General features: G+C 41.6%; 1 protein-coding gene across 3 annotated transcripts in view; it reads left to right on the forward strand.

Annotated features, from left to right (window-relative positions):
• The window catches only part of Aoah (acyloxyacyl hydrolase), a 212,165-nt gene that overhangs the window by 89,436 nt on the left and 99,496 nt on the right, over nucleotides 1-23,233 (forward strand). For all 3 annotated transcript variants that reach the window (XR_005880783.1, XR_005880784.1, XM_040755639.1), the window contains exons 6-11: nucleotides 590-660; nucleotides 4,958-5,018; nucleotides 5,998-6,068; nucleotides 6,840-6,888; nucleotides 9,401-9,449; nucleotides 11,524-11,618. Coding sequence is in view for 1 of the 3 variants with exons in the window: in XM_040755639.1 (XP_040611573.1) it covers nucleotides 590-660; nucleotides 4,958-5,018; nucleotides 5,998-6,068; nucleotides 6,840-6,888; nucleotides 9,401-9,449; nucleotides 11,524-11,618 (396 nt within the window). In the remaining 2 variants the exon portion in view is untranslated. The remainder of the gene's footprint in view (nucleotides 1-589; nucleotides 661-4,957; nucleotides 5,019-5,997; nucleotides 6,069-6,839; nucleotides 6,889-9,400; nucleotides 9,450-11,523; nucleotides 11,619-23,233) is intronic.

The following is a 23,233-nucleotide window of genomic DNA, read 5'->3' on the forward strand; positions in this document are numbered from 1 at the left end:
CATGGTGACACCCTGTGCCTTGAATAGACATGGGGGGAGAAGATATCCCAACGACCCATATAATACTTCATTTATATTCTGAAAATGTTGCCAGTTCTTGGCCGTGATGGAAATAACAGTAATGCCTACAAGTATACTTCATAGGCACTAAGGACTCAGGGCAGTTAGGAATCAACTGTGTTTCCCTATCAGTATCTCCTTAACTATCACAATAGGATACAATTATTTTACTTGAAAGCATTTTAAGCCTATTTTTAAAGCATCTCAGAAGAAAAATGTTTGAGTATGACCAAAGTAGGCAAGGCCTATTTGGGAAGAAGTGTGAGAGTAGTTATGAGGGTGGCAATGAAGGTGGTAACAGATGTCTGCATGAAGGAGAAGATTGGATTCCAATCCCAGGAACCAGCAAAGCCTCTGTACAGGAGACAGGATGAATATAGGATGTGGGGACAAGAGCAAGAATGACATCTGGATGAGCACAGTGGAACCAGGTTTGGGTCTCACCATTCAACAACACAAGGGTCTTTTGGTGGGAACAATTCCTAGAGTTTATCAACTCTCTTTTTGTTGTCCTTTTTTGTCTCCCCAGAAATATCATAGAAGTGGCTCCAATATTTGTTCACTACCATTTTTGGCCAAGATCTGCCAGAAAATTGAATTGTATGTATACTATTTCTACTGTCAAAGCAGTTATGACATCTTTTGCTTTATTCTTTATTCTCTGGGAACTAAACTGATGTTCATATTTAAAAGGCATCCTCCTGAAATTGATCACGTTTCTTGCTCAAAACAAGGCTTGTACAGAAACTAAAAGACAAAACTGCTTTGAACAAAATAATTCTGGAAATGTATCACACGCAAGCTCAGTCCCAGTGAGAGTTTCAGGCAATCATTGCTTAACACTCAGGGGAAGCCTCTTCTTGCCACATAACGTATGGATGAAGTTGGCTGCCTCATTCTTGCACAGTTTCCAGGACTTTAACTGACTTGGGTTGTGAGAAGAAAAGGCAAGTACACAGAGAGACAGAGAGGTTGACATTGGCTAGACACGGGACTCTGATGGAAAAGCCGCAGGACCACTAAAGCTCAGTGTGCTTATTATACAGAATGGGACAGAGGAGGCTGTCTTATTGCAAACAGTTGAAGAAGGAAGAGGGGTTATCACATACAGTTAAAACAAAGAGGCAGGGTTTATGGCATACAGCTGGATCAAGGAGGCAGGTTTAGCTAATCTCTATAGGAGCAGGGTCTGTAGGGTAGTAGTTCTCAGGCAGTAAACATCAAGGTAGGAGAAACGATGGTGGACATATTCTGTACATACTATCAACATCTATATATGGCTAGAGAAAGGCTTTACTATCTCTCTGAGCCTACTCCAGGGAGAAGGCTTTGCTATTTTCCCATGGGTCTGTGTCTGTATGGTCCTTTACATGGCAATGCCCATATCAGCAGCACATATTTACCCAAGACTTCTCTCACAATCAGCACTGGTCATGGCTGTAACTACAGAAAGACACTGCCCAACACCACCCTCCACTCCCAATTCCCACCACTGTCAACACACACTCATGTCAATGCCATTTCCCAGGCTGAAGAATGAAGCTAAACAGTAGATCATCATCCCAGCTAGCACAAAGGTCTCAGTTCAGTCTCCAATGCTGTAAATGACAACAGCAAAACTATTCCAGAGCTTAGCCTCACCTTATGTCTTAGATTAAATTCAACGTCATAGAATTGATATTCTAAAAAGTAAGGCAAATGATGGTTTGAGAAGCAAAATAACCCAGCTTTCTCCTTGTTCTCTGTGTTAGACAACTAACTAACATAGAGTAGACAACTCTACAGAAATACACACACACACACACACACACACACACACACACACACTCAGGCATGCACTCTTCAAAGGCTAACTCTTGAAGGACTTCCTCTGATGAGACCCCATCCCCTTCAATAGTGCCACCACCTAGCAACACAGAAGCATCTAGGGATATTTTATCTCTAAAGCATAACTCCAATCCTTAAAAACAGTAATTTTCCCAGGCCGTTGAGGACCCAACCCCTCCACCCTCCATGTATCCTTTATACTCCTTTTTAGACCTGAATTTTTTTAAATCTTGAGTTGATTTAAAAAACTTGAGTCAACTCAATGTCTTTAGACCTCTTTCCCTTATCTAAAATCAAACTGTAAACTGAATCCTTGCTACCTCAGAATCATCTGAGAACTTTAAAAACCAGATTCCTCAGCCCTAGATCTAGTGAGAGAGTGCTACATTTCCCGAACAATCTCTAGGTAAGTTTTGGGTAATTTGTCCTCAAATCTGACTCCTGGCTATCTGTGTTTAACAATTGCCCGCATGTCAGTAGACACCTAAAATAATACATGCACAAGTAATGCTTTAATCAATGTGAGTTATTCATGTAGACCATAGCAGCATCTGCTCTGTCACCTGTTTTCTCTTGCTTTCTTGTGGGAGCTCCTGTTACTTTATTCCATCCTGCTCCAGCCTGGCTGTTTTAGGAAGAGAAAGACAGACATGAGAATGCTCACAGGTACATGAGACAGACTGCAGGTATGATCTGAGGAGCTATGTAAGTTCCCGATGCTGCTGCTGTTACAAAATAGCACAATGTATGCTCTCTCAGTCCTGAAAACTAGAAATTCAAAACCAAGGCATCAGGGCTATGCTCTTCTGACAGATATTCTTAGCAAAATCATTCCTTACCTATCCCTGGATGCTGTGTTACCCATCAACTTTCACAGCTGCCTCTGTCCAATCCCAACCTTCACTTTTCATTCCATCATTTTCCTCCCGGTGTTTGTTTTACCTCTTATATCCTGCCAGTCATATTTGATGAAGATCCATTCTAAGGACTTAATTATATCTTTAAAGACCTACCTGTATTGAGGCCAGGTTCACAGCTACTGGGAAATGAACATAATTCAAGCCCCCGGTAAAAGTTTTCCTGTGCTCCACCATTCATTATCGCTTGAGCTTCATGGGGACTACAATTGCTGAAGATCTCTAGGCTGCTATTAAGATAGCTGGAAAAAGGAAGGGCAGCTATGATTCTGACCCATATCCAGAGTCACTTAAGAATCGAAGAGTTGCAAACTTTTCCTAGTTTATCTGCTAACAAGAGCCCTGCAGTTAGCTGGCCTGAATCCCAGACACAGTAGCTTCACCCCTTTCTGTGGATGGGGTTAGGTACAGAGAGCCTCAGGTTCTGAGAAGGGACTGTCAGACATGAAAGAAGATGTTTCAAGGCTGAGGTGCAGCCAGCTCCCCAGGTGTCCAATCATCTCATCATGCCTGGCTTGAGCTGATTTGGAACGGCCCCTCTCTTCTTTAATGGTACCATTGAAGTTTCCAAGGATATCCAAGTGACAACTCTTTAATTGAATCACCTTTGAAAATTTGAATTTAGGAGCATCTGAGGCTATAGATTTTTTTGGCCCTACTTAAAAGGAATATCATTCCTTTATGATAAAAGCAAAAACGGCATGTTTTATTCTTTTTAAAAAACTCTGTGTGCTTCAATTATAATTTGTACTATACAATAATGTATTTGGTGATTTATGGCCTACAAAGCACACATAAGTGTAGCCTCATTTGCTCTTTAAACCAACCTGTGGTTCAGTAATCATCATCATAATAAATCAGCTGGTGCTTACTATGTATCGAGGACCATTGTATATGTTGAGGCAGACTCTATTATTGTCCCCTTTCAATGTTACTCTCCAGGGGCCACACATGTGGTGGCCACAGATCAGTCTCTGCTGTCATTGGCCCTCTAGACTCCCAGTCCTCTTCTTTAGATGAACAAATAGATTGTAAATGTCCACCCTACTTGTTTTAGCATTCTATTTATTTGATCTACTTGGGTGCCCTTGATTCAAAAAACCATTGCAAAAATCCCACACAGTCCAATGTTACTAACACAAAATTTCAGGTCCAAGGCACAGCCTCATCCTATCCCATTACTGCAGACTTCTGCTGTCCTATATCTGATTTCTCACAAATGGAAGAGAAAGCAGTGCTGCCAGTTAGAAGCAAGAAAAGTCTGGTAACAAGGCATGGGGGTTTCATTCCTCTCAGAGCAACTGTCTGATTTATGTTAGCCATCACATCTGTGTCCTTGGCTACTCAGTCTCATAAGAAAGAGCAGAAGTCACCTGCTAATGTCCATTAAATACCAAAGCTTATCAGATTGAATGGTTAAAATAAGAGTTTTCCTTAACAGAGAATGCAAAGCGTACAAAGACAATTTGGAGTTGTCTTAGTCACTGTTTTATAGCTGTGATGAGACACCATGACCATGGGAACTCTTATAAAGGAAAGCATTTAATTGGGGCTGGCTTACAGTTCAGAGGTTTGGTTCATTGTCACGTGATGGGGAGAATGGAGGCATGCATGCAGACATGGTGCTGGAGAAGTTGGGAGTTCTACATCTGGACACAAGCAGCAGGAAGAGAGAAAGACACTGGGCCTGTCTTGAGCATTTGAAACCACAAACCCACCCCCAGTGACACACTTCCTCCAACAAGGCCACACCTCCTAATCTCTGTTAAGTACTACCACTCCCTAATGACCAAGCATTCAAATATGAGCCTATGGGGGCCATTCCTATTCAAACAACCACAGGAGTGCTAGGGTTCATGGTCTAGATCCAACATGTAGTCTCCTACTTCCTGGCTACTATGTCATCAATATTCCATGTCACCCACAACTCCAAATCATTTATTTTACCTCCTCAAAAGGCCCAAGTTAAACAGAAACTGTCTTGTTGAAGAGAGTAATGATTGGCCAAGTACAATTGACATTTTCATGAGCTACACAGACTCCAGGTTTTATTTTTAGATCAGCATCTGCCATATAAACAGCCAGTATCTGAACATGTTAATTTTCACAAACATCATTTCTTTCTTAGCTCACCAGGCATTTTTCCTTCCTAGATCTGTAAAGAAGTCTGTGCCATTCAAAGATGTAGATTCCGACAAACACAGTGTTTTTCCAGTGAGTATTGCTATGAATGAAAGGCATCCACTGCATGTTATATTTCATCTACAAGCTTCTCTCCTTTAATAAGACAAGACTGAATTTTATTTGATTAACATACATCAGTTTACAATTTTAAGGGCTTTTTTACTTCATAAAAATGTCAGTCATCAAAGCAAACCATAGATCAAGTTCTGTTTCTGCCTCCCCCTTCCCCACCCAGTTCCCAGCTGCAGTTCTCCATGGCACTATTGTTACCACAGGGTGATGTCAATTATTTTGGAAATTCAGAAATGTTCTTGAGCTTACTTTTTCAAGTGTATGCATGCGTGGGTTTGGTTTAGAGTTATTAAGATACCAGTGAGGTTTCTGGGGGAAACAAACAAGTAGCCTGTCCTGAACTCCCTACAGGATGAGAGACTTCAAGAATAAATATTGTTTGATAGAATTTTGATTGCTGATTATTTTAAGCTCTTCAGCAATGTACAAAATCAAATGATTTGCAGTTGTCAAACATTGTCTTTTAATTATCCAATGAAAAGATTCACCACTGCCCAAATAGATAAATTGTTTTATATACTGAGAAGACTGGTGGTTAATAAAACAATATAGGAAGTTGGACAGTCCTGCTGTTTCTAGGAGTATACATAGACACATATACATATATAGACACACACACATACCTGTCACATGCATACATGTAAGGACACACATATATGTATACACATGTACATACATACATGTACACATACCCTAAAACCCTCACACATAAGCAGTGTCACCTGTGAATACACATTCATTTATGCATACACTCCCATCTATTTCTGGATTTGGTGTCGCATTACATTTTACCTTGTCTTAATTTCCCTACTTATCTTCAATATTAGATATTAAAAATTGCAGAAGCCTATATTCCTTAGATGGCCCTAATTAACTTTCACTGTGAGCAGTGTAAAACCTGGACTAACCCCCTCCTGTGTGTGCTCTTCAATTTCAGACATTACGGGGATACCACTGGCGAGGGAGAGACTGTAATGACAGTGACAAGACAGTGTACCCAGGCAGAAGGTAACTTTTATTGGAATCATGAGTCACAGTGGCTTTCCCCAACCTGGGGAATCCTACTTGCAGAGAGAAGGGTCCTGCAGTTATTCATGGACACAGTTGTTTATCCAAATATACTTACCAAGAACTTGATACCTGCAAAGCCCTTAGGGCACAGTCAGGCACTAAACAAAATAGAGAGTTGCCCCTCAATGGCATGGCATTCTACTGAGAGAAAATAGTTATATGAGAATGACTGACACAACTCCCATGAGCTCTACCGGTAAGGTAAACCTAGGAGTTATGCCCTTAGAGCAAAGTGTGGAGTCCGAATAATATGGCACATATCTTGCTTGAGTTATGACCTGGTGGCCAACAACCATAGCTCAGCCTTCAAAGCACAGCTGTGCCACCCTTTGCTGTCACGGGATTGCAGTGCTGGAACAGCAAGCTGAGCAGGTGCTGCGCAGCTCACAGGCAGTGTTTGCATCATCACCTTGCTGAAGAAAATGAACTGCAGACTGACCTGTTATGTACACCATCCCACAGCTACACAGGCTACAGGAACCCTTAGTCACAGAAAAGACTAGTTTCAAGCCTAGGTTCCCAGAAATGCTCAAAATCAAGAATGTAGAGGCTAAGTGGTAGCTTTTGTATGTCACAACACGTGGGGTGCTCTTCCTTAAAGAACACTGTTGTTTTACTGTGGCATTTCCTGTGACACCGGTTCATGGAACTAGCATTCACTGGCCATTCTGTAAATGCCAAAGACTAATGCTTCTGCTTTCTTTGTAGGCCAGACAACTGGGATGTCCATCAGGACTCCAACTGTAATGGCATTTGGGTAAGCAATGAGTTAAAGTCGGGCCTCATCTCTTACTTTCTACCCTCTCCAGTGTGTATTTTCTTGAGATCCTGGGGAACTATTCCCTAGAAATTTGCCTGAGGGATAAAGATTTCCATCACATAGGAAGATAATCAGTGGTGTTGTTAGAACTGACGCTACCTCAGAAACAGCCCATTTAAGTCATGCTGTGGTTGCCCCTGTTTATTACTTTATTCTTTCTGAACAGTGTCGGGAAAGGGGAATTGATTCTAGCACCCTTAGAGCACCTACACAGCTGTTGGAAAAAGCCACATAGTGATGCCATTTTGTTAAAGCCATTTGTTTTCTTTCATAATCCTTGTCAAGTAGCATGAAAATTACCTTGCATGTACCTCTCACACCCCAAAGTCTCTGGTTGTGCTACCCCAGTTCTCTAGACATAATGGTTTATAGCTTTCAGGGAAAGAAAAGGGAGGAAAGCAGAAAGCCAACCCAATATTTACCTGTGGGCAGCAATGGCTGCAGAGTCATGTGTTACCATCATCTTACATTTACATGATTTGAGGGTCCTTGTGTAGAACAAAGAAACCAACTTGCAAATACAAATTCAAATATGAAAGTAGACAACTACTTAGAAACATGAAGGAAATTCTAACAAATCACCATAGTCTTGGAGCGACAGGTCTTTTTTCTCATAGTCCTGAAGTGCTTGTATAGAAATACTTGCATCCTATCAATGACAGCATGGCCTTTCTGCTCTACCTAGAATAGCGATTCTCAACCTTCCTAGTGTTTCGACCCTTTAATATGGTTCCTCGTGTTGTGGTGGCCCCATCCATAAAATTAATCCATTGCTACTTCATAACTGTAAATTTGCTATTGTTAGGAATCATACTGTAAATATCTGATATGTAGGATGTATGATATGTAAGCCCCAAGAGGGGCTTGAGAACAGCTAGCCTAGAATGTTCTGGAGCTCCCAACCACTCCCAGTACTCCCACAGGCAGCAGCTATGTGAACAAGGAGCCTTGAAGATAAAGATTCCTGGCTTTAAGGAAACTGTTGCTTCATTTTTCTGTTTTGTTGTTATTCTCTCTCCATAATGCAAGTGGCTCAGGCTTGCACCAGCAATCCCCTATGGGGTGCACCAGGACCTGTGGCTTCTGGGATATAAGCAGAATGACAGATAACTGTGTCAACCTCAAACATTCTACCTTCAGTCATGCTACCTCTTTACAGGGGAGAAAATCTGCTCTAGAGCTTTAAGGTGTAGAGGACCTCAAGGTAGCTCCTTTTTGCGACAAATCCAAGCTTAGTTAGCTTATCTCAGGACAAAGGATTAGTATGTAGGGATGCTTTCTTGGTTCCATGGTCCCTACTCTTTGGGGCACGGTATGCCACCTCCATGAAGAAGTGGCCAAGCAAAGAGTAAAAGAAATCTACCATAAGCTCAGGAGGCAAAATCTGAAGCTCATCACCACAAACTAGAGAGACACAGCATCTTCATGTCTTCACTCCTGTCCCTTTCTACGGAGTAAAAATGATTCGATTCACAAAGTCAAAAACAAAGAGCCTGTAGCCACCAAGGCCAGTACTTACTGCACAGTGTTACCTGGCTGCATTGTTGACTGGTGTGAATAGTGTATGTGTGATGAGGGGTAGATCTTGTCACCAGTTAATTACAGGAGGCACAAAGGCAAATAAAGCTGGATGCTTCTGTTTCCTTCTGAACTTCTCAACATAATGTTTCCATGTGCATTTGGAGCCTTCAAGCTCAGGAGCAAGAACTTACCATTTCCATCATATCTATGGTCACCAAGCATTGTTATCTTAAAATACTATTAATATCTCTTCCAAGGGACAGATGCTCCACTGTCTCACTTCATTTTGGAGGTTTGACTGTGATGACTAAGTTCCACTCAGGACCAACAGCCTTTCTTGGTTTTCTTAACGCTGGAGTCATTGACATTTGAGTGAGATATATCATCTTATAAACTGTAGGGTGTTCTGCAGCCTCCTCGGCCTCTGTCCACAAAATTTCAAGAATACCCCATTTCACTGTGACAACCACTGGTGTCTCCATGCTTCGTCAGTATTCCCTGGATTGAGTGTGGGATGAAAGGGTGAAAAAGATGAAAACTGGTATTCTTGGGATGTCTGGACACTTTGATCTCCATCTTAGAGACTGTAGAACACACCCTTGACCTATTTCCCCAAGACTTAGTCAGCCCTTAGTGATGCAAGGAGAGTCATTCCTGTCCTAGCTCCTCTTTTAAATGGTTGCCCCAGATTGCTCTCAATGAGTGGGCCTCATTTTCTTCTTATCTTGCTATTCTATCCTCAATTCCTCTTAAACCCAGATCATTACATGGAGTATAACTATGTTGGATTAGGGGCCCAAAAGGCTTCAAAGGGTTTTATCTATTGATTTGCCTTTGAATGCTAAATTCAGTTGGGAAGGATTTAGTAGTGTATGTGTCTCATAAAATTTAAAATCACACTACTAATCTCTTCATTTCTCTTTTAAAGGGTATTGATCCAAAAGATGGAATTCCATATGAGAAGAAATTCTGTGAAGGTATGAGCTAAAGCCAGTGTCTTACTACAGGAAATGCTTCTTTTCTAGTTGAGTCAAAGTGAAGTGGAAAAAAAATCATCTTTGTGAGGCAGAGTCTGAGGTTAACAGTTACTTTAAAAGACCCATTTAGATGGGCTTTCAGAACTGATCAGAAAAAGACAAGAATAGAAAAAGAGGCAGATCTAGAAGATGCAGAATGTAATTTGTTTAATTGGCCCTTTCACTGGGGAGCTAGAAACATTAATGATAACATTAGGGAAGGCTGCAGGGTAGATCACAGAGTAATCAAAAGCTGGGATTTTTCCAAATAACAACATAGGAAATAAGATTTAATCATTTGCATGCCCTTTTCAACATACAGGAAGGTTAGCCACCCCTATACTGAGAAGACAGCCTCTAATGGTGAATATCTAAGTAACTTATAGAGAAGCCAAGCTCCATCCTGCAGAGGCTTGCAGAATAACTAAGCAAAAGCTTCCTACTCTAAAAGTGTAAATGCCCAGACATCTGGGCCACCACTGCTGAAAACCCACTCCAGGGGTAAACCAAAACTGAGGCATTGTTTTGCTAGTCACATCTTCTCTCCTCCCTTGAAGATGATATTGGTCCTGCACTCATTCAACAGATGTTTCCTGGATAACCAATCTGGTTTTAACCAAGGGCTACCCTTGATCAAAGAATACTTGACAGAGGTCAACCTAAAGTCTAGTTGTTTGTAAGATCTCAAAGGGGCAAAGAGGAGGATAGGAAACTGAAAGGCCCGTTGAAAAGTTATGGAAATAAGAAATATTTGTTGAGTGACAAAACAACCACAACAAAGTAAGTTTGTAACCAAGCCTGGTGGCACAGACCTGTAATCTATATACACAAAGGCTGAGGCAGGAGATTGAATGTTCAGTTCTTATTTTGACTACATGGTGATTTAGGAGCAAGTTAATGAGACCCCATCTCAAAATAAAATGCAAAATATTGTTGGGGATATAGTGTAGTAGTAGAACATTTGCTTACCGTGTTCTGGGTCCTAAATTCAATACTCAGTACCACAAGAAGAAAAAGAAGAGATAAAGTTGTGAATAAATCTGGAGCTTGTGGAGCTATTTTAGTATACATGGGGCTCAATGTTCAGTCTCCAGGACTGTAATAAAACAACAACAACAACAACAACAATAATAATAATAATAATAGTAACAAATACAGATTTAGATGAAACTAAACCTTCTGGGCTAGTGAGCCCAGAAAGGAAGACTCTTGAATCTCCACCTCACACCACATTGTCCTCTTAGATGTCCTAGACCCTCTTAGTTTCCATTCTTGTGACCCAGCAGCAGCTCCCACAGAAGACAAAGCCTGGTAATCACTACAATAAGGCTGGGCCATTCGCTGACTCTCTCCAGTGGTTTGCAGAGGGAATAAAGAAACTTCTCTGACTCTAGAGGGATCATTTGATTTTTCCAGACCCTTAAGTGGCTAGGGGGAATAGCCTCCAGTAAGTGATTTGTATAGATGTGTCTCCGAATCTGATTAAGTGATTCTTAGATCCAGACATGCAGGCTGCACAGAGACCTTCCTATCTCCTTCTCTCTTTTAATCAGCCAGAATTGTCTATCTAGTGCCTTTGTGCATGTGAATTTAAGGACTTTACAAGACCATCACATCTTTAAACTATCAAAATTACTCCATGAGGTCATTCACTCTCAAAGAGAATCAGTGTGTTCTCTAAGAAAGCCATTTCCAGAACCAAAATTTAGGATGTATTTCTGAACTCGGATCAAGTCTGATTCATGTGTTCATCCATCATTCACGCTGGATGTTGCACAGCAGTTGCTTTTATGCTGAGCCAGGAAGCACACCTGTGTTTGTGCAGCTTTGCTAGTGGTTCCAATGGATGAGAAATTTCATTCGGCTCCTAAACGCTCCCCCCACACTCCCCAACACGTGAAAAGTGGCAATGTATCACTGTTAGGATGCACTATGCTTTTGATACACACCAGACTATCTGCTTGAATAGCTACTCACTCTGGAGGCTACGCACTGCTTGAGTAAATAAATAATGTAAATAAATTGTGCTTCCTAGGTTCACAGCCCAGGGGAATCATTTTGCTGGGAGACTCAGCTGGGGCTCATTTTCACATCCCTCCTGAATGGCTGACAGCTTCACAGATGTCTTTGGTAAGTAATTTGGGCAGTACTCCTTCCGGATGTGCTGGCCTTTGCTTTTGTTCCCTGTACCCTCAATGTGAAGCCAACTCCAAATAGGTGCAAATTTTTCTTTGCAAGGGACATCCACTGTCATTTTAGTTCTAAGCAAAGGCAGGCAATGGGTTTCTCCTCTTCCTCATCACAGCTCCTGTTAGAAAAGGCAAAGATAGCAGCTAAGAGTCAGGACAGTGGTTAGTGTGCAGAAAGAACAGCCTCTTCTGGAAGTCACAAGCATGGGAGGAGTCTTCCCAGCATGGATGCTGTCCATAAGCATGATGAGACTGGGCAGAACAGGCTGCTGGGCTCCTGAGAGCCACTCCTGTGTCCATAGGAGGACAGCAGGGCACAGAGAACCACCCCCCTTCCTGAGGAGAGGAATGGGATGATTCTAGAAGGTGTTTTTAAAGTGAAGAAAATAATAAAGACAGCCATCACAAATAATGAGAGACTCACAGACAACAAAGAAAGGAGGAAGACACCAATAATCACTGACCCTGCCAAACACAACATTGTGAGAGGGGTTTTCGCATGTTAAATGGTCAGACTATGAATACAGGTGATCACCTGTTTCTACAGGTTCCACATCCACAGAATCAAGAAACTGTAGATAGAAGCTGTGGACAGGCTGTGCTGACAACGTTTGTAATGGACATGTGTCAGCTTTCGTGGACCTCTGCAGATCTGTGTCTATGAGAGCCACATAGGTCAAGAGCCTTAAAGAATGGAACTTACTACAGTCTAACGCTGTAGACAATTTTTCTTAGTTTCAGTATAGTTCTATTTATTTATTTGTTTGTTTGGTTGGTTGGTTGGTTTTTCAAGATAGGGTTTCTCTGTGTAGCTTTGGAGCCTGTCCTGGCACTTCCTCTGTAGACCAGGCTGGCCTCCAACACATAGAGATCTGCCTGCCTCTGCCTCCAGAGTGCTGGGATTATAGGTGTACACCACCAATGCCTGGCCAGTATAGTTTTATACATGAATAAAAAAAGTAATGATACAAGGAAGGTTGTTTGAGTTCAGAAAAACATGTAAATAAACACCAATAAATATATACTAAATATTAACAGAGTAGCCCTTTCCCAGAACTTGCTCAGAACAGACCAATTTAAATACAATTGCCTGGCAGGCAGCATCTTCTATCTGGGAATACACAAAAAGCAAGGCAGAAGGACATATCCATATTCAGGGTACACTGAGGACAACATGCAGCACATCCTTTCACCAGATTGGGTTCTATAGTTATCTTCCAACATCCAACAAGAATAAACATGTATCATAAATTGAATGTAAATGTTTAATACAGGAGGCATGAAATCACATCCAAGAACAATACAGAGAACAAAATGAAGGTGAGCTAAAAGGCCCTCTGCCTTTTTCCAGGAGCCTCTCTCACAGTTCCCCAAGGCATCATTCACCATGTGTCATTCTTTTGACTGTGTTTCGACAGACATACACAGACTTTTTCTTGTCATCATTCCTTAAACAATAGAGCACATTACCTGGTGACATGGCACTCCTATTGTATTTGGCATTATAAGTAATCCAAGGGTATTTAAAACTAGCTGGAGGACTTGTATAGGTCATATGTAAATGCTGCTCCATTTTATATGACATACTTGTGCATCTATAAATTTTGGTATTCAAGAGGGCTCTGGAACCATCTCTCATAAATTCTAAGAGACTACAGTTTGTGGTGAAAGAAGATGACAACTGTATGGTTTCATGTTATAACCTGAGCACACACCTGCCAGGTTATCAGAAGGGCCATTGTCTTCCCTGGTTGAACAGTGCAAACACCTAGGACTTATGTGACAAAGGATGAGAGGAAGACAGCAGGACAAGGCAGTCGGAATGGCAAACACCGCAACAAAAGGTGCCATGCCATCTGTAGCTTCAGCTTCCTAAGGTGGGAGTTGTCACGAGAGGATGTTCCAATACCTGTACTGGAACAATCTACATCGATGTCAGGGCCCAGTGAAAAATAAAGGTGCAAATGCTTTTAATTAAAATGAAAAATAGAGATGTATGTGGTAGTACATGACTATAATCTAATCACTTGGGGAAAGCATCAGTAATTAAAGACGAGCCTTAGTTACATATGGAGCCCAAGGCAGCCTGGGCTACATGAAACACATTTTTAAGTTTCATTAAAGATGCTATGCTGGCACAAACTAGAATCACTGGGGAAGAGGGAACCTCAGTCTAGAAAATGCCCACACCAGATCTACCTGTAGGAAAATCTGCAGAGCATTTCATGGACAGATGATTTATGTAGGAGGGCCCAGCTCATTGTGGGCAGTACCATCCCTGAGGAGGTGGTCCTGAGTGCAATAAGAAAGCAGGATGAGCAAGCCATGGGAAGCAAAAGAGTAAGCAGCACTCCTCCATGGCCTCTGCATCAGCTCCTGCCTCCAGGTTCCTGCCCTGTTTTAGATCCTGCTTTGACTTCCTAAATGATGGACTATAAGATATAAGGTGAAATAAACCCTTTTCTCCCCAAGTTGATTTTGGTCTTGGCGTTTTATCACAGCAATAGAAACCCTTCTAAGGCAGAAATTGGTACCAGTACATGGGGTCTTGCTTTGACAGAACTGACTACGTACTTTTGGGAGGATTATGACAGAACTTTGGGCTAGAAAAGCAGTTGAGTGTTCAGAGCTTAATGACCTAGTGAAAACTTAAAAGACAAATGCTGAGAACTTGGAAGAGAAAGGTGTTGAGAGAAATGCAGACAATGGAGACATGGATGGTGACATTTCAGAGGAAAGTTTTGAAAGTTCTTATGACTTACAGTGGCTTAAAAGAGAATGACCCCTATAGACTCATGTACTTGCCGACTTGATGAAATATTTGGAAGGATTTAAAAGGTGTGGTCTTGTTGGAGTAGGTGTTTCCTTGGTGGAGGAGTTGTGTTGATGGGGTAGGCTTTGAGATTTCAAAAGCCCATACCACTCCTGTCCCAGTGTCTGCCACCTATGAATCATTGTAGTTCTCAACTACTCCTCCAGCACCATGCCTGCCTGCATGCATGCATGTTGCCATGCTCCTCACCATAATGATCGTGGACTAACCCTCTGGTAAGCCCCCAATTAGATGTTTTCTTTTATAAGAGTTGCCTAGGTCTTGGTCATGGTATCTCTTCACAGCTATAAAACAGTGATTAAATACTCTTATCAGGCCTTTCAATATTTTGAATTAAGTATCTGTGATGTTTGATCATCTAAACAGTTCACTGTAATAAACAGGAGGCCAGCACCACTGAAGTAAAGCTTTTGCCTCACTGGGACAATTGATGCTGTCCAGGTGAAGCTGAGAAATTATGTGCAATTAAGAAGAGAACAGCATTATTGAAGATCATAAATCTAGGAGGATTTCCTCAAGGTCAGCACACGGAAGCTACAGTCCAGAGGGGGTAAAGGCTGTATCCCACACTGACAGCTGCACTTGGTTGTGTAAGAGTTAACAAAGTGGTGCTTGTTTTGAAGACAGAAGAAGCAATGGAGATCAGTTAAGGCTTAGCACTGTGTGGCAGGGCTGGAGTCCATGAAGAGAGACAGGTAGAGGCTATTGTTAGAGATACAGCCTCAGTTGCAGTAGAAGGCCCAGGATTGAAGAGGTCACTGAGAAAAGTTGAGACATATCACCATGTTACAGAATATGAGTCGGGGCGGGGGGGGGGGCATAAAGGCTATTTGTTAAAATACAGACAAGTTGCAGCAGGAAATGCCAATACCATGGGACAACCACCAAGGACAGCAGCAGTCAGTCAATGTGTAAAGGCAGTTTGCCTGAGCATATAAGACAAGCTATGTGTTCTTCAGATGGAAGACTTTAGAAGAACTAACTACTCAGGCCCTTCAGATCCTGGAAGGATCATGAGGGTGTCCAGATGTCAAGCACTGAACTATTTTTATGGTTTCAATTTTTTAAAATTAGAAGCAAGCTTGCTTCTCATGTCAATCCCAGCTCCCTCTCCCTCCCCTCTTCCGTGTCCCCCAACAATCCTCCCAAACCCCCCCACCTTCCATGGGGATCTCCAAAATCTGTCATATCATCCTGGGCAGGGCCTAGGCCCTTCCCCATTTGTCCAGGCTGAGAGAGCATCCTTCCATGTGGAATAGGCTCCCAAAGTCCATTTGTTAGCCAGGGATAAATACTGATCTACTATTCGAGGCCGCATAGATTGCCAAGGGCCTTTGCACTGACAGCCACATTCAGGGGGTCTGAATAAGTCCCATGCTGGTATCTCAGTCACAAGTCTGGGGTCCATGAGCTTACCCCTTTTTCGGGTCAGCTGCCTTTGTGTGTTTCACCAGCCAGGTCTTGACCCCTTTGTTCATCACTCCTCCCTCTTTGCAAATGGGTTCCAGGAGTTCAGTTCAGTGTATAGCTATAGGTGTCTGCCTCTGCTACCATCAACCACTGGATGACGGCTCTAAGAGTGCATATAAGGTAGTCGTCAATCTCATTATCAGGAGAGGGCATTTAAGGAAGTCTAGATGCCAGGTAGTGTCATCCTTGTAGATCTCTGAAAATCTCACTAGTGCCAGATCTCTTCTCAAACCTATAATAGCTCCCTCTATTATGGTAACTCTCATCTTGCTCTCCTCTATTCTTCCCCTGACTCAAACTTCCTGCTCCCCCATGTCCTCTTCTCCCCTCTTCTCCCTTTCTTTCTCTCAGCCCCCTCTCCTCTCCCCTGCCCCCATGATCCCAACCCCCTCAGGAGATCCCCTCTCATTCCCCTTTTCCAGGGTACCATGCATATCTCTCTTAATGGTCTTCCCCATTTTCCAGACTCTCTGGCGGTAGGACTGTAGGCTGGCACTCCCCCGATCCATGTCTAAAATCTATATATGAGTGAGTACATTCCATGTTTGCCTTTTTGTGACTGGGACACCTCACTCAGGATGGTTTCTTCTAGTGCAGTCCATTTGCCTGAGAATTTCAAGATTCCATTTTTTTCCCTGAATAATACTCCATTGTGTAAATGTACCACATTTTCTCTATCCACTCTTCAGTTGAAGGGAACCTAGATTGCTACCATGTTCTGGCTATTACAAATAATGCTGCTATGAATACTGTGGAACAGACGTCCTTGTTGTACAAATGTACATCTTTTGGGTGTATGCCTAAGAGTAGAATTGCTGGGTCTTGTGATAGACTGATTTGCATTTCCCTGAGGAATCTCCATACTGATTTCCATAGTGACTGCAGAGTTGACACTCCCACCAGCAGTGGAGGAGTGTTCCCCTTTCTCCACATCCTCTCCAGCATAAACTATCATTGATGTTTTTGATTTTAGCCATTCTGACAGGAGTGAGATGGTATATCAGAATTGTTTTGATTTGCATTTCCCTGATGGCTAGGGATGTTGAACACTTTCTTAAGTGCCTCTCAGCCATTTTAGACTCCTCTATTGAGAATTCTGTGCTTAGTTCTGTAGCCCACTTTTTTATTGGATTCTTTGGTATTTTGGACATTGCTTCTTGAGTTCTTTGTAAATTTTGGAGATCAGCCCTCTGTCAGATGTGGGGTTAGTGAATATCTTTTCCCATTCTGTGGACTGCCTTTTTGTCTTGTTGACTGTGTCCTTTACCTTACAGAAACTTCTCAGCTTCAGGAGGTCCCATTTATTAATTGCAGACATCAGTGTCTATGCTACTGGTGTCAAGTAGTGGAGAGACTAACTTAAATGCCCCTCCCTGATAATGAGTTTGACTACTTCCTTATATGCCATCCTAGAACTTTCAACCAGTGACTGATGGAAGTAGAGGCAGACACCCACAGCTTAACACTGAATTGAACTCCTGGGACCCAGTAACAGAGAGGGAGGACTGGTGAGCAAAGGGGTCAAAACTGGGCATGTTTAACCCACAGAAAAAGCTGACCTGAACAAGGGGGAGCTCTTGGACCCCAGACTGATGGCTTGGAGGTCAGCATGGGACTGATCCAGACCCCCTGAGTGTGGGCGTCAGTAAGGAGGCATAATCAATCTATGGGGCCTTGGGTAGCTGATCAGTATTTATCTTTGGCATACAAATGGAGTTTGGGTGCCCATCCCACAATGAGGGATGCTCCCTCAGCCTGGACTCTTGGAGGAGGGCCTAGGCCCTGCCCTTGAACAAAATGACAGATTCTGGATATTCCCCATGGGGAGGCGTCACCCTTCCTGGGGAATAGATTGGGGATTGGGTGGGTGGCTGAGAGGCTGGTGGGGGGGGGTGGGGGAGGAGGGGAGGGAGCTGGGATTGACTTGTGAAGCAACCTTGTTTCTAATTTAAATTAAAAAAATCTAAAGAAAGGGCATAAAAATGTTAACATAAGGTGAAATTTTAAATGTGCTAGGAGAACGTACTTCAAGATATAGGCACAGGTAATTACTTTTTTTGAATGGGACTCTAAAATCACAGGAAATAATATCAAGAACTATAAAATGTAATTACATGAAATCAAGAGACTTCTTTATATCAACAGAGAATGTAGAGTGAAGAGACAGCCACAGAATGGGAATAAAGCATTGCCAACTATACATCAGATGGGAGATTACTATCCAAGATAAATAAAGAACTACAAAAATTAAACATTCAAAAATTATGCAAGCAAAGATGGGCTAAGGAATTCAATAGTTTCCAGAAGAATAAATAAAAATAGCAGTAATACTTTTAAAATGCTCAAAATCCTTAGCCATTGAGGAAATGTGAATTAAAATTGACTTAAGATTCCATCTCACTGAAAATTTCAAAGAACTAATTGTTTAAAAAGATTCCATCTCTCCCTAGTGACTATTGTCAAGGAAACAGATTCTGGCAAGGATGTGGAGGAGGAATCCTTATTCACACCCAGTGGGAATGTAAAGTGATGTAGCCAACACAAACATGAATATGGAGGCTCCTCCAGAAACTGAAAATAGAACTATCATCTTACATGCCTGAATAATTCTAAGTCAACATACTACAGAGGTGCCTTCATAACTATGTTTATTGCTGAGCTCTTCACCATATCCAAGATATCTTTGAGAATGCCTGGGTTTAATGAGCTCTGGTTTAGTGTTGTACACATTTAGTGTTTCTGCACTTGGGAAGCAAAAGCAAGCAAATCTCTAAGCATTTGAGTCCCAGACCAGCCAGAGTTGCATAGTGAGTTCATGTCTTTAAAACGAAAGGGTAGGAGGCTGAGGTGGAACTAACCACCATTTACAAACCTTACCAACGGGTTCACAATACTATGGGTAGAAAGAAAATGGTAGTATTTTTCTTTCTTTTTTTCCTGTCTTCTGTTTAAGCTATTAGTATTTCAGGATTCTTGAAAGGGTCTTCAGGTTAACATTCCTCTGTAGGCTAAATGTCAGTCCAGCCACTTACATCATGGACCACTTACTTGTATGCCATATCACCTCATAAGAGTGAACCAGGGCAAGAACAAAGGAGGTATCTTAATTGGTAAGTTGTATTGAAAATAAATCTTCATCATCCAGTTATCACAGTAACCACCAATCATTCCCAATTGCTGGTGACTTAAAACAGCAGTGATTTCTTCTCACACAAACATGAGTGTCCTGGAGTCACCAGTCTAGGTCAGGCTCTGCTGGTTTTAGAGCCAAGCTCCAAAACAGAACCTGGTCAGCTCCATATGTTGTTTGTCTTTCATAGGTAGACAATCTATCCAGAGCACAATTCTCATAAATATGGCAAAATGTAAGCAGACAGGACACACTATACAGGCACACTTACTACATCATGTCCTCCACCAAACCAACACTGAGCGTAAGTCACATTCACGTGACAATGGTGTAGATCATAGGAGAAGAGCGTACATCTGCCTAAAGCGGGAGATGGAAAGCAGTAAGGATTTGCTTTGTTGCTTTTATTAATTACACATGTTGAGCTGGCGGGATGGCTCTATGTTTGAGAGCACACACTGCTCTTCCAAAGGACCCTGGTTTTAGTCCCAGCCCACAGTTCTAAGGGATTTGATGCCTTCTTCTGGTCTCTGAGGGCACTGAACACATGTGGTGCACAGACATACAAAGAAGAAAAATACATGTATCTATTTAATGTTAAAATGAGTAAAGACCATTTTTTAAAAAAACTAATTATTATTGTCAAATACATATTGAATAAGAAGATAAAAATACAGAAATTATTAAGAACTTGCTCTAAAAACAGTCCTCTATTCTGCTAGCTAGAGAAAGTTATCCTAACATTTAATATCAAATGGTTTTCAGATATTTTTAAGTATTATATCAGAAAAGAAGACATGATGACAATGGGACTAATTTTGTGGAACCATCGCCCATGCCACATCTTGGATTTTTTGGGTAATTCTCCACTCTTTTCCACTGCACCCTCCATATTCTAGCCTGTCAGTTAGCACTCATTGTTGTCCTTATCCATGTTTCTATTTAGTCTGAAGCTGATTACCACTATTGATGCTCCACAGTGCCCTTTCCAATGAACATGCTGTAATTTACCAAACCATTGACCTGTAACTGGATGCTGAGCTGCTTCACGGTTTGGCTTGGGACTTTATAGTGAATTATGCTCACTTGAAAAAACAGTTCCTATATTGAAGAATTATGTCAGCCTAGATATGAAAATTATGTCCAGTTGATACACATGAAGTATGTTGAGCTCGTGGTCTCAGGTTTCTGTAGTTTGTCTTTTAGTGATTATGGCATGTGTTGACAGTATACACCACACCTCAGCCAGTATTTCTATAGTTATTCTAGGCAGACCCCACCTCAGAGCACTATCTGTGCATTGATTAAATTAACAAACACTATTGTTGAGCCTCTTGTTCCCTGAGCCCCGTGATGAAAAGAAGCCAGGTCCTCACTGAAATCACTTGCTCAGGAGAAAAAAAAATACCCTAGCAATGGCAATTCCAGAGCAGTCCATGCTGCAAAGTACCCTGCCCCAACAATGAAGGGAAGGCTTCATGGAAAAAGAAATCCATTTTAAATGGAAGAATGTGTTGGGGCCAATCATATGGTCACAGAACCAGGAAGAAGTAGCCTAGCAGTGGAAAGACAGGGTTTGATGAAGTTTAACTGAAACTCAGAAAACACAGGTAGAAAAACCAAGAGTGGCTAAGAAGGTGTGTAGGAGGTGGGTCTCCAGGGACCTGGAAGCTGCATTGAGGAATTCATAGCTCATCTAGAAGTCTTAAGGCTCAGAAATGCACTTATCAGATTTGAATTGCAGAAAATTGTGATTTCAATGGTTAGGGCACATTAGTTTGGATGTAAACTCAAGCAAGGTGAACTCAGCCTAGGAGGCTATTAGGATTGTAGTAAAGTATTATAAACTAGAAAAGTAGGTAAGAAATTAAAAAAAAATCCAGACAACTCAGATGCCATCTAGAATCAGAGCAGACATGCATCCTGATGACCATTGCTAAGAGGTCACTGTGTTAGTCAGTTTCCATCACTATAGCAAAATACCTGAAATAATTAACTTTTTAAATTTAATTTAAGCTTTTTCAATTTTTATTATTTAAATTAAAAACAATCTTATTTTACATACCAATACCAATTCCCTCTCTCTCCTGTCCTCCCACTCCCCGCACCATCTACCCAGCCCACTCCCCATCCATTCCTCAGAGAGGGTAAGGCCTCCCATGGGGAATCATCAAAGTCTGTCACATCATTTGTGGCATCACTGAGCCCCCCCCTCCATATCTAGGCTGAGCAAGGTATCTCTCCATAGGGAATGGGTTCCCAAAAGCCAAGTGAGGGATGGATATACATCGTGAATAATTAACTTTTAAAGAGAAAAGTTTTTCATCAGTTTTAGAGCTTCCAGTTCATGACTGGCTAGCCTTATTGCATCATGAGACCATGCCATAGAACAAAACTGTCTACTTTATGACCAGAAAGCAAGTAGTCCAAAGTTTTCAAAGTTCCCTTCAGGGGCATACTACCAGTGACCTAGGTCCATCCTGTTAGTCCCTCTTCTCCAAGAGTCTACTATCTCCCAACAGCACCCAGTTGAGGACCTACCATTTAACACACAGGCCTTTAGGGAACACACATACACACACACACACACACACACACACACACACACACACACACACGAGTGTAGTGTCTTCAGCAATAGGAGCCATCCTTTGACCCCGTGAGAGGCTACCAAAGGCTATATCAATAGTCTTCAATAGTTTGTATTGCTTTGTGAATCACTTGGACTGTCCTGAGCCATCATTTAAATGGAGTTTTCTCATGACCAGTACTGGGGGTTTTGTTAGTCTATGGTTTTGTGGGGGAGCATTGTCAACCCATGTGATGTAATTTCCTTTTATATAGGTATAGATGAGATAGACATATAGATAGATGTAGATAGATGTTTATTCTTCTGGAATTATGCATAATTTTATGTAAATATAAAATAATATGATTCCTTGAGGCTTTTATCAAATAACCTTGTGTTACTTGTCTCTTGTCCCTCCTTCTCTTGAAACCATATACACACAAACAACATAAAAAGTACTCATCCAGTCATATTTGTGTTTGTGCATACATACACAAACGTGTATATTTTTATGTAACATTAATTCAGAGAATGAGAGGCTATCAACTTAAAAATGAAGTGAAGTGGGAGGGTTGGGGGGAGAGGAACTGATGTAATTCTATTTCAATTAAATATATATTTAAAACTAATAATGTATTTCAAAAATGTTTGAAAAAGTTGACAAATAAAGGGCAGTGTAAAAAATATGTAATATTTTGCAATAGTACAATCTCTGTCACAACTACTTAGCTTTGCTGTTATATGAAAGCAACCACAGACCATATGTAAGTCAAATTATGTGGTTATAGTCCTGTAAAATGTATTTCCAAACAGTACCAAAATGTCCTGTCCAATAATAACCTCCTTTAAGAGGAATTGGTGAGCACACATGTTTAAGGCTATGAGTAGACAAGCCATTATGTCCCTATGACAGCACCCAGCATCCTTGTCTTTGTCTTCCAATAAGTCAGGAAAAGCCTGTCCCCATCTCTCCACTGGAAAGAATATTTCCACTGTAGGCTCCCCTGCAGCAGCCTCCCTACCCTGCCTGACCTGCCACCTCTAGTTAGGTGGCTCACACCCCAGAGGTCTGTTCATGGTAAATTAGGTTAGCAGTGTGTTCATCTGGAAAGATATTTGTAGCTCAGTAAGGAGTATTGAGAGTCACCCTTCTGGTTCCCAGTTTCATTCCTCTGAGGGCCATAGGATGGTTCTGCCCCTTCCTTTCTTGATAAACAGCCTTGGCTTCTCTCCAGCATGTCTAAACTTTAGTGAGCAGGTACAAATCAAACTACCTGTCATGGAAGGAAGACCTCAATTTAGAAAGGTTTCAAAGAAAACCAGAGACAATCAAAGAATGTGGATGCTATTGGTGTGGATCTTTTTTTGTTTTTCCTTTCAAATTAAAAACAATAGCAGCTTGGGTTGCTTTATCAGAAAAGAAGACAAGACTGAAAGACCATAGAGGCCAACAGTAGGCACCACCCTCCTGCTTGCTCGCCCATCTGCTCAAATGTTATTTTCAAAATATTAAATGCTGCCTCTCATTGAACCAGCATTGCATGAAAGTGGAGG

The sequence above is a fragment of the Mesocricetus auratus genome, unplaced genomic scaffold, assembly GCF_017639785.1.
Source record: "Mesocricetus auratus isolate SY011 unplaced genomic scaffold, BCM_Maur_2.0 Super-Scaffold_100013, whole genome shotgun sequence".
NCBI lineage: Eukaryota > Metazoa > Chordata > Mammalia > Rodentia > Cricetidae > Mesocricetus > Mesocricetus auratus.